Source organism: Ictidomys tridecemlineatus, chromosome 1, assembly GCF_052094955.1.
Source record: "Ictidomys tridecemlineatus isolate mIctTri1 chromosome 1, mIctTri1.hap1, whole genome shotgun sequence".
Classification (NCBI taxonomy): Eukaryota; Metazoa; Chordata; class Mammalia; order Rodentia; family Sciuridae; genus Ictidomys; species Ictidomys tridecemlineatus.
In genome coordinates this window covers 97,067,641-97,080,384 of record NC_135477.1, presented here as the reverse complement: position 1 = coordinate 97,080,384, position 12,744 = coordinate 97,067,641, and the positions used below count along the sequence as shown (strand labels likewise).

The 12,744-nt window shown below is 32.5% G+C and overlaps 1 protein-coding gene across 14 annotated transcripts in view; it reads left to right on the top strand.

Annotated features, from left to right (window-relative positions):
* Tmem161b (transmembrane protein 161B) overlaps positions 1-12,744 on the top strand; it is a 101,353-nt gene that overhangs the window by 21,452 nt on the left and 67,157 nt on the right. For 8 of the 14 annotated variants that reach the window (XR_013437133.1, XM_021725677.3, XM_078044794.1 and 5 more), the window contains 2 exons: positions 9,881-9,964; positions 12,335-12,432. Coding sequence is in view for 7 of the 14 variants with exons in the window: in XM_021725677.3 (XP_021581352.1) it covers positions 9,881-9,964; positions 12,335-12,432 (182 nt within the window). In the remaining 7 variants the exon portion in view is untranslated. Of the gene's footprint in view, positions 1-2,417; positions 2,446-6,927; positions 6,994-9,880; positions 9,965-12,334; positions 12,433-12,744 lie in introns of all 14 variants that reach the window. The other 6 variants (XM_040273617.2, XM_078044844.1, XM_078044843.1 and 3 more) reach the window with 3 other exon arrangements.

Here is a 12,744-nt window from a genome sequence, read left to right as displayed (position 1 = left end):
TCACCTTTATATTTGTATAAAATTATATTGATGAAATTTTAAAAAATCTTTTATCTCACTTAAATCTGTATACTCTTAGCTAAGTAGAGGGGGAATGCATTGGGGTATGTCATGACTCCAAAATCTCTGTATGAAATTAACATCAGTTATTATCTGTTAATATCAATTTCTTACTTATTTTCTTTAGAAAGGGATCAGGGTCAAATGGGGATTCAAAGGGGTTGAGCATCTCTCCAGGTAGATCTTTCACAGAAGAGTTATTTAAAGATTCAGTTATCCTTCAAGGGGTGGCTTAGGGATTCTAGCTTTCTTGATCTTGGGGCTCTTCTGTTCTTCCTGTGACCTTGGAGTCCTCTATTAGATGCTATGCCAGTTGGCAAGTAAACAGAGAGGGCTATGGATCTTTCAGGAGATTCTGCAGTATTGAGCTTAGAAATATATTCAGCATTTCTGCCCACATTCAGTAGGCTGAGATTCTTTGACTAGTTTTAACTAAAGGGCAGGGGAACAGGGAAATGTTGTCTTTATTGTACCCAGAAGTAAAAAAAAGTTGATGAGTGTCTTCTTTTTTGCAATGGGTGATATTATCTCTGTTTTTTTACAATGAGGAAACAATTTTAAATGATTTACTCAAGTCTCTATACTGAGAAATGAAACAAATCCAGATCTCTTCCCCAAGAAGTTTGATTCATAGTCTAATGTAGTAGTTCCCCTTACCTGCCATTTGACTTTCTACTATTTCAGTTACCTGCAGTTAACTGTGGTCTGATAATATTAAATGGAAAATTCAGAAATAAATAATTTATAATTTAAAATTGTGCACCATTCTGACTAGTGTGATGAAATCTCATTTTCTTCCTACCTGGGATGTAAATCATCCTTTTGTCTAGCATCTCTACAAGCTATCTGCTTGTTAGTCAGTTAGTAGCTATCTTGAAATCAGATCTACTCTCGTGGTATTGAAGTGCCATATTCAAGTCACCCTTGCATCATATGTTACAATGCCTATGACATTCACTCCATCTCATCATGTAGGCATTGTGTTATTTTACACACGTCATCACAAGAAGGTAAGTACAGTACAATAAGACATTTTGACAGACCACATTAACATACATTTTATTACAATATTTTGTTGTAACTGTTCTATTATTAGTTATTATTGGTCTTTTATTATGCCTAATTTATAAGTTATCAATAAGTATATATGTACAGGAAAAAGTTAGCATATATAGGGTTTGGCACTATCTCTGGTTTCAAGCATCTACAAGGTATGAGTGTTTGTCTTTGACTATATCCCCTGAGGGTAAATGAGAGACTACTGTATTTATTTGATTTATGGCTGTTATCCACTCCACATCTTGTCCTGGAATTGGCATACAAACTAAATTTTAAATTTCAGGAAATACGTCTTAACAGAGTAATTTATTTAAGATTATAATCTTCTTTTTACATTTTCTCCTATGTCTACTTTACCTTTTAGAATATATCCTTCAGGTTATAGGTGTTATGAGAATTCTCTTTACTTACTGTATTCTTATGGCCATTCTTTGGCTACTTAGCTTTTATTTTAACTAAATTAAAAAACACATCAACATTGATTTTGATTACTAAAAACCTATTAAATATGAAGTAGAGCTTAAGAAATATTACATGTTGCTCAATCTGTACCCCTCACCTCATCATTTGGCATTAAATTTATCCCATGTTACTAAATTAAAAATATTTTGTATTTCATCCTTTTAGGTTTTTTAAAATAGGAAAACACAGATTGAGTATGCCTAACTTAAAAATCCCAAATCCCGCAATCTAAAATTTGAAACTATTTTGACTGGTGAAATGGAAAATTCAACACCTGTGATGTCATGTACAATCAAAATGCAGGTGCACTAAAAATATTCTATAAAATTACCTTCAGGCTATGTGTATATGGAAACAAATGAATTTCATGCTTAGACTTGGGTCATGTCCCCAAGATATCTCATTGTGTGTAATGCAAATTATTTTGCATTAAAATGTATTTTCTCCACTCCCCAAATCTGAACTCTGAATACTTTCAGATAAGAAAGAGATACTCAACCTGTATTGGAAAATATTATTAGTTCTCCTTTTCTTACATGTCTTTTTATAATTGTCAGACTTTGTTGAAGGGGTTCCTACTTGAGCAAGAACTGTGTAGTTAGATCTCTTTGGCCAAAAACCCACTCAGTCTGAAGAGTCTAATGCTTTAGAGTGTTTCTCCTTTCTTCCCATAGGGAAGAAAATCTTAAGTTGCTTTCTCTGTATCTTTAATATGAACAACTTTTCCTCACATAAGTAACACATTTTGCCTAAGTGTTCTTCATGGTGGCTACTGATTTGTAGCCAAAGTATTCTTAACTTTCTATTGTAATTAAAAGTTACTTTTTGTTTTGAAGTTTGCTTGGCTCCTCATTTCATGGAGAGGTAAGTGATAGGTTACATTCTTTGTACATTTGAATAGTGGGTTTTGCATGAGGAGTAGGATTTGCTTTTTCTTCATAATAGCCTCCTTGCTGAACTTGCTTTCCATTTTCCTAATTGTTTATCTCAAAATTCATGTATTTTTCTCCACTCCTTTATTTCCCTAATCTCTCACTTTGGTCTGCTACTTCCCTTCATATGTCCTTCATCAAAAACATATTTTAGTCAAATTTACTCTGATTTTTGTCTCATCCCATATTAGAGAAAGAGGGTGTTATAACACCTTCATATTCAATCATTCTAATTCTTTTTGCCTGTTCTGTGTTGCATGTTGCCTGATCTAACAGTCTGCAAGTTCCCTTTGGTGACAGAAACCTACTATTCAAATGCACAGTAGGTGGGACCTATGACCTAAGGGAAAGATTGAATTTTCAGCTATCACCCTATGGAATGCTTGAGTCCTTGCTCTTCTGCCTTAGTGGTCTTAACTTCCAATTTCAAAATGATCATGATACTCTATTAAAATTTCCAATGAAAAAGAGGAGAATGTTTCTGTATAACAAATGTCTCAAAATAGAAAATAAAGTACCTACTTATGCTGAAAGATTGTCTAGATTTTAAGTTGTATTTGTTCTTGTTCAATTTTTCCCCCTCATTTGTCAAATTATGGCAATTGAAAACAGAAATGGAAATTGTCTTTAGTTACTGCCTTCTTATTTCAAGCTACTGTAACAAAGTACCGTAGGCTGAGTGCCTATTAAAAACAGACATTTGTTTCTCAAATTCTGGAAGCTGGATCTCTAAGATCAGGACTACCATGGTCTATTTTTGTGAGGTCCCTCTTCTGAGTTGCATACTACTGACTTTTATATTCTCACATAGTTGAAAGAGAGCAAGCCTTTTTTTTTTTAAAGGGCTAATATCATTTATGAAGATTCAACCTTTATGATCTAACATTGCCTTCCAAAGGCCCAATCTCCAAATATCATCACATTGGGAACTGGATTTCAAAAAGAAATTTGAGAAGACCCAAACATTCAACTCATAACAGTGAACTATACCCTGGCATACAATTTTGTATGACTGTTTATATATTAAAATTCTTTAGCTTACACTATCAATAGTATGTTTTTATATATTTGTTCAAATGTAGGTTTTCCATTTTAAATTTCTAAAGTAGTTTACTGTAAATGACATTATTGCTTAAATTTTACAAATAAAATCTAGGTCTGTACATTCTATATTTCCACCACCTATTTTTTCAGTGCTATTGAACACAGCTATAATGGTCTGGTAATATTTTATGTAAGTCGTTTATATAAGAATGATTATTGAAAAATAATGTGCAATACCAGATTATCATTATTATTAGAGATACTGGCTGACAGTCTGAACTAAAAACTTAAGTGAAAAAAATCACTGAATAGCCAAGGTCAGTGTCATAAAATATGCTGAAATTAAAATATTTAACTTAAATGCAAGAGTCTCAGTGTTTTAATGAGATCTCTTTATTTTTAAAAAGTTTTTTTTTTTTATCTACAGTGTAGGAAAAGATGGCAGTTTGGTTAAAAAAAAATAAAAATAAGAGGTGATATATAGTCCCATCACCCAAAGACAATGACTGCTAATTTTGTTGAATTTCCTTCTCACTTTTCTCTCATAATTTCCCCTATGGTTATGATAAAATGCATGTACAATTTTTACATGGTGTTTTTTTGCTTAACATATTAAAACATTTTTTTAATTGTAGTTTTGTGGCTGTTATTAACTGCTGCATGAACTCTAAATCTGATAAACTGTTGCATTTGTCTTCAAGCCAATATTTGAAAGGCATAGTGCAACAGTTGCTGGTAGGCTGTCATTTGCTAAGGATAGGCCTATTTAGTAACAGCAAGGAAAAGACTAAAAACTGAGACAGGAATACAAAATACAGTTAAGTGGGAACTATATGATATAAAATCAAACTATATACAAAGCATCGGCTGTTTTAAAGTCAGGTAAACTTACTTTTAGGTTTTACCTCGAAATCATGACCTCTGGTCTTATGGCCACTGCATGCTACTTGGTAGTGTGTGTATGTTCTACTTCTCAGACAGCTTTTTCAACTAGAATTCTTTTCTCAAACCTTACGTTTGTGTAATTGCCTCAACCTGAAACCAGAGCCTATCACGTTCACACTAAAAAATCTATAACCCTAGTTACATGTACAACCCCTCATCTTTATTTGTATTTTTAAAGTTTTTATATATTTTAGTTTTTGCCTGCAGAAGAAGTGTCCTATCAGAGACCCATTCATGCATTTAAGCTCTAGGCCTCTTTCCCTATAACTTTCACTCAGATTTTGATGCTTTGGCCATTCCATCTTTTCCAAGGTTATCAGTTGTTCCATTTTACATTGGATCATTCCTGTTTGCAAAGATACTGTTTTGTTTTTTAAAGATCTATCATTGAACGACAACAAAAAAAGAAGAGCTACAATCCTGCCTGCCTCCCTTCTTCAAAAACTTAAGGCCCTTTATATTTATTCTTAGTTTCTGGCCTACTTCTGTTTCTCTTCATAATCATTTGTTACAAAAGTTATCTATACTTCCTCATTAACTCTTTAGCCTTTTATCATATTTCACTTTCTCTTTAGTTCATTTTTATTAATTTTCTTGTATTTAAATACTAAAATTAAGTAATGATCCCAGCTCTCTGAGCTCTAGATTCCAGTATACAGTTGCCTTCCTGATATTTTCACTTGATGTCTCATTGGCACTTACTCAAGTTCCTGGTTTCTTCCTCCTCTATTCCATATCACAGAATGTATCACCATCTTATTCAAATCAGAAATGTAGAGAACATTCTGGATTCCTTTCTTTTTTTACTCACTACCTTAAGTCCATCATCAGGACCTATTGATTTGGGTGTCTAAAATACATCTTCCTGCTATTCTTCATTGCCTCCCTCCATTTTACTGAGCAGCAAAGGGGCTTAAAATATAAATTTAATTATTTCTCTCCCCCACTTTGAGACTATTATTTTAGCAAAAAATCTAAACTTCATACAATGACTGTGACCTATAAGGCTTTGCATGATCTATTTCCTTTCCTATCTCTTTGGCTTCCCTTTTGTGTTTCTTCCTGAAGCTATTGCCTCATTGGCTTTTTAGTTATAGTAGTATTGTGTCTTATCACAACTGTGCTTTTGGACATGCGATTCCATGCCTGCAATGTGTGCTTCCCTTCATTTTTCTTATCCTTTTAAGTTACTGGTTGCCATTTATTTGGTTCTTTCACTGATATTACAGTTTGTAATTAATTTTTGTTATTTAAAATTAGTTAAATTATACCCTGATTGAAGAGAAGCATCAAAAAGGCATGGATTTTGGCATTATTAGGCATGATTATATCTCCATTGCCTAGCAGAGTGCCTGCTGCATAGTGGGTGTTCCATAAATGGCCAATGAATGAATGAATGAATAGATAAGTAAACAAATTAGAACTAAGTAGTCCTAAAAGTATCTGAAATCCATATATTTCACCTTTGAAAAATTGTTAGTAGTGAGAATGACCCTAAATTATCCCGTAAAAACTATAACAAGCATAATATATTTTAGAAAAATGGGTTTATAAAAATAAGATGAAAGAAGCCTGAGTATGTCTTAAAAGAAAATGGTTCTTACAAAATGTAAGGGTCTTAAAAATATTTCATCATTCTAAATATAACATTGGGCTATAGATGGTTCAATCCCCAGCACTGTAAAAATAAATAAATTAATAAACTGACCAACAAACAAAACCTAAATTTTTCTATACTAAGAATTTTTCACAGATTATGAATTTATTATAGTTCCCAAAGCTGAACAACTATTTTTAGCCTTTGTAAATAGAATTTTCTTCTGCTTATGTGTGCCTCTTTTTTTCCCCCTGTGGATTCCATATTTGTAATTTTGTCCACTTGCTAAAATTTATTTGTAACCCTCAAATTAATACTTGGATGTAGTTTTCCTGGTCATCCATGGATATATAGAGTGGTGCACAATTTGGCCCTAACCTATGTTCCCAGTTGGAATCTAACAAGGCAACTTTGCCTTCTTGTTTCATGTCTCATATTGTAAACAGGTGTTTTTTTAGTGGTCTATTTGGGGCTTCGTTTTTCAAATATTTACTTTTTGTTGGTGATTTCATTGTTCAAAATGTTCCTCAACCTTTTATTGTCAGTTATTCCTAGGCACAAGAAAGCTGTGATGTGCCTTATGGAGCAAATATGCTATATTCACAGAACTCAGTACAATGCTGTTCTTGTGATTACAGAGATTAGATAAGCTTTGTTCAGACATGAGGGATAGTGCTATTAGCCATGAATTCAATATTAATGAATCAACAATATATACTATATAAGGCATCTTTACCAGAAACACATAAAACAAGGTTATGTCTTGATCAATTGATGAATATGTTGTGACAAGAGGCTCGCAGGAACCTAACCCTGTATTTCCCCTAGGAACAATGGTTCAATGTTCGCGGCGACTTTATAGAACATAACTACCGCGAATAACGAGAATCGACTGTAAGTTAAAATTCTGGACTTCAGTGGAAATTTCAGGAGTCTAACAAATGGCTTCCTCATCTGTTAATTGTAATTTAGGGACTTTTTGGTTGGGATATGTTTTACTTTAAAACTATTAAATTAGGAGGAGAATAGAATTATTTTGGTTCAGTGATTCTTTTTGAGCACTTACTATATGCCAGTAACTATACTAGCTTTGAAGTATCAGAAACAACCAAGTCACAGTCTTCACTTTGAGAGTCTTTCAATTAGAATCTTTATTTTTAATTTAACTGATTTGGTGTCAGCTGGGTATAATAATGCAGTTCAGTTTTTGACACTTAAGGGTTAGCATATACCTTACATGTTAAGTCAAAAGTCCTCCATAAGTCTGCTTGTGTGTGTGTGTGTGTGTTACTTCAAACACCAGCTTTGAGTTCTTGTGGTTACCCAAGCCACTTCTGATTGGCTGGCTACAAATCCAAAGGTTGCCATGATCTCCTTGGTTCACTAATTTGCTAGAATGACTGGTACAACTCAGGAAACTACTGTGTACTCATGACTGCAGTTTTATTATAAAGGGTGCTTGTAGGGTGCAGTCTGGGGAGGAGCATAGAATTTCCATGTCCTCTCCCTTCAGAGTCAAAAGATGTCACTCTGTGGGCACAACTGTGTGTTAATCAATTACAAAGTTCCTCTGAGCTTCAATATCCAGTGTTTTTATGGAATTTTATTTATAGATATGATTTTATATTGCTGATTTATCAGTTTTTCTAAATTGTTGAACTCAATGTCCAGCCTCCTTTCTATCACTACAACCCTCTCAAAATGTGTTTAGATGTTTCTGGTGACCAGACCCCATTCTGGAGCTTTTTAGGGACCTATAGCATGCTACCTCGTCAGCATAACAAAAACACCTCTTTCACTTAGGATAATCCAGGGACTTTTGAAGCTTGTGACAGGATCTGAGGGCAAAGAACATATATATATTCTTTTTTTTTTTTAAGAGAGAAAGGAGAGAGAGAATTTTTTTAATATTTATTTTTCAGTTTTCAGTGGACACAACATCTTTATTTTATTTTTATGAAGTGCTGAGGATCGAATCCAGTGCCCTGTGCATGCCAGGCGAGCGCGTTTTTGCTTGAGCCACATCCTCAGCCCCAAGAACATATATTCTTTATTATACTATAGGGAGGCTGACTTAGAAGACAAAATTAGGAGTTTGCTAGGAAGGGGCATAGATGTTTATAAGCAGAGAGAAGAATATATGCAAAAGCAAGAGATCAAAGAATTTGTGAATAATAAAATGTCATTTAGTCAAGTTTGAATATTTTACTTTCAAGTGGGGAATGGTTGAAGGTGAATCTGTAGAAGTAGGCTGTGGTCAGATTATAAAAGGCTATGGAGACAGGAAGTCACAAGCTCTGTACACATTTGGTCTTTGTCATATGTGTTTCATTGGAAAGTTTTAAACATAAAATAGAATAGTGTAGTTATCAGAATTAATAGCTGGTGACGAAACTTGTTTCATTACTCTCCTTCATCTCCCCCCCCCAACATGTTATTTATAGCAAATTTCATCACATTTTATTATTTTAGTCATGAATATTTCAGTGTATATTTCTGAAATATTTAAACTTTAAAAACTTATCACAGTCTCATCATAGCTCAAAATTTTTTAACCATAATTCCTGAATATCATCAAATATCCAGTCAGTATTCACATTGCCTGTTCTGTAGTGTTTTTAGAATGGCAGATCAGTTGATAATTATTTGTAAAAATTGTGATACTTAGTATTAAAAAATCTAGATTTTTGTGATTAAAAAATTGGGGCATCTAACAATTCTATGTGTATCTTTCTTTATAACTACAGGACCTTGGTCAGAGTCCTTACTTAGTTGCCTTACTCATTGCTTTTACCCTGTAAAGAGCCTTTGGAAAATATTTAAACAGGCATATTTCATGAGTTTTTCATTATGGAAAAGTAACAAAGTAGGCCAGTGGATCTGATGAGAAGTGTATCCGGGAAAGCAGGTAGGCCAGTTAATAAGAGTTTTATGATAGAGTTGGAGAGGATGACATGCTGAGGAAAAGTTTGAACACAAGTCTTTTATAATAGAGTTGGTGGAGTTTAGAATTGTAAGGTTTGAGGAACAGAAATGATAATGTGGAATGGATACATTGAAAATAAAATCTGAATATCAAATTAGGTGAAATGTAGATAGTGGGACAACTAGGTAGAACAAATTTTTAAAAAAATATTTAATTGATTTTATTTTTTAAATACATGACAGTGGAGATAGAACAAAATTATAAGGAACTGGTTGGTGTTTGGGAGGGGATAAATATATTTGTTTAGGTATTTTGACTGTGTGGTAGAGGTGAATGTGCCCAGTTGTTGTTGGAACACATACTAAAGGAGATTACAGCCAGAAAAATAAAGAGTTTTCGAATACAACAGTTTTCTCGAATTCTTTTATACATAATATTTGAGAATTCTCAAATGAAATTAAAGGGAAGGGAAAAGGAAAAGTCTACCTGTAAATGTGAGAGATAACCACCCTCTTTTTAGGAAACTGATGTTCTTTTATGTGAAAGATGGGTGGAGCATTAATGGATTTTTGCCCACTGGCCTAAGAGTTTACTGAGTGTTACTTTTAATAATACTTGTAGCTTATAAGAAATAGATACATATGTTACAGGGCCTGGCATCTAGTAAGTGCTTGGTAAGTGCATTTGAATCTAAGCCCTCTTAAGGCTTAAGCAGTAGTACCTATATTGGATTAGTTTTCACATGATATTTCCCTGCAGAGTCTTCACAAATAGGAAACTCAGTAAATATTTGTAGAATAAATGAATAATTTTGGTGATTTTAAAGATTTATTTAAAAGGATTTTCCCCCTTTAGTTTAAGGTGGTATCAGCATCCTACAGAAGAAGAATTAAGAATTCTTGCAGGGAAGCAACAAAAAGGGAAAAGCAGAAAAGACAGGTAAGTTATATTGAAGAGCTTGAAAGCATTAAATGTTTAATAAAATTTATGCAAATATATTCTTATGCTTTAATTAAAGGAACATTGATTACACTTACGTAATAAATTTGAGATAAGAATCTACAAATCTAATACTGGAAATTAATATATAAGCAGAAAACAACTATTTTACTAAAAAAATGTGTAACTTTTTTTTTGTTTAAATGATAAAAACAACACAGTTATTATATTTAAAAAATTTTAGTTGAGGGTTGATGGGGAAAGAGACCAGTGACCTATGCATTCACTCTACAACTCATTTAATGATACACATGCTAGGCAAGTGCTCTACCACTGAACAATATCTCCAGCTCCTAGCTCTTGAATGTTTTATCCATGTTTAAAATCTATTCAGAGAACTAATAAACCACACTGCATGGACTACAGTAGCTTCATCTATAAAATAGATTGAACATAGTAATTTTGAAGAATTCTTCCATGTTTAAAACTATGTATTTCTTTCTGTAAAGTTAAATTTTCATGCATCTACATATTAATTATTCTCTCCGAACGGGCTTTAATTTCCCTGGTCTTTTCCAAAATTATAATTCTAATATATTATAAAAGTCACTGAAATTAAATTGTCATTAAATACTTATCATAAAATTTATGTTTACCTGGCCTAATAGATTTGTAAGTACTAAAAAAATTTTTCAAACGTTATTTGACAGTAATTGGAAATTTTCTCACCTTGCTACTATTCCTCTTTTTTTTTTTTTTTACCATTACAAGTACACCTTGAAGTTCAAAAAGAATATTAATCATCATCCTTCCTTTTTTATTCCAATAGTTAAGTTTTTTAACAGAATATTCTTTTCTAACATAGTTTCCAAAACACTTTTCATAGTTGTACTTAGTCCATAGTTCTACTTAATTTCTGATAATTACCTAATGATTTATACTTGACTAATGGGAAGCTGTTGATTAAAGATATTAAATGTGCTGCCCAAGTTCATATAATTTAAGACTTTATTTCTAGTAGCACTAATTTGATTTGTCTGTATGAGATAATTTTTACTGAGATTCTCCCAGTTTATATTTTTATTTATTCCCAAGAATAAATACAAAATTTCTAGTTTGAAATTAATTTTATCAAAAGTTAATTTATTATTTTGCCTGTCTTTAAACATTGCATATGGCCTCAAAAGACTAGAAATGGAACAACCATATAATACTACTCTACCACTCCTTGGTATTTGTCGTAAAGAATGAAAGTCATCATATTATAGTAATACCTTTGTACCCATGTTTATAGTACAACTCATAATAGCCAAATTATGGAACCAGCTTTGGTGTGTGTCAATAGATAAATGGGAGATATGTATGTATGTATGTATGTATTTGCATATGTGTGTATAAATATAATTTGTATGTGTTTATATTCACATATATACACATACATACATACATATAATGGAGTTTTCATTCAGCCATAAAGAAGAATGAAATATGTTATTTGCAAAGAAAATGGATAGAACTTCAGAGTATTATGTTAAAATAAGCCAAACTTGGAAAAACATGGGTCGTGTGTTTTTTCTCATATAGGGAAACTTGAGGAAGAAGGAAAAGAAGGGTGGGGGTGAAGGGCTCATGGAAGTAAAAGGAAAACCAGTAGATTAGAGGAAAGGGACCAAAAGGAGAAAGGATGGGAAGGAAGGGGGAAATACTGGGGAATGATATTGACCAAATTATATTATTATATCGTGTGTGTACATATATGTAACAACAAATCCCACTATTAATGTATAATTATAATATACCAATAAAAATGGGAAAATTAAAATTAAAAACAATTTGGGAGTGATATGAATGCACATAACATCATTATTTTCCTCCATTTGTGATTTTTAGTGGATACAATTCCAAGGTAGCCTTCATATTTCTAATTTTCTTAAACTCATTAATTTTAATATTTCTTCAGCTCTGACATATTTCTTTGTGTGTGATTCAAAGACAAGTATACTTGTCTTCATTTGCTTTTATTCTTGTGCCTAAAGAAGGAGATATTAGGTGGTCTTTAAAACTATAAAAGAGAAAATAGAAGAAATGGGTGTGAAATACTAAACTAGAAACCACAGTTTTGTTGCTGTCTAATTTAGGTAATTCTTTTCCTGCCAGTTTATATATATCCACATGGTAATTTACATTCACATTTTGTAGTCCCCTTTCAAAAACTAATTTCGAGTATCTTACCTTCTGATGAAATATTTTAAAATTAGCTCTTTTTCACTGCAAAATTTTAAATCTCATTTGTATTTAGTAGTTTGATACAAGCACTTACATAATAGTGTAGGTAACTTGTTTTTTGTGTCACCTATCTGATTTTTATAGGAAATATAATGGTCACATTGAAAATAAACCACTAACCATTCCAAAGGATATTGACCTTCATCTAGAAACAAAGTCAGTTACAGAAGTGGATACTTTAGGTAAGGGAATTTTGGTAAATGTTATGTAAATCTCAGTTTTATATTATGGTAGTGAAAGTACTTTCATTTTATCTGTTGTGGCTAGTTGGGGTGTGTGTGTGTGTGTGTGTACACGCGTGCTTTCCTGATCATTCAGTACATGAGGCACAATCTAAAAACTTAGAACCTCCAAGTGACTTCAGTTGAGTTGAATTTCCTTTTCTGTTCACCAGATTTGTAGTAATGTTTTGATCATTTTTCAAAAGAGGCTAACAGGTTTGTCACACAGTCTGTGTTTATTAAGTTGAGGTCACAGTTTTTATAATCTTGAAT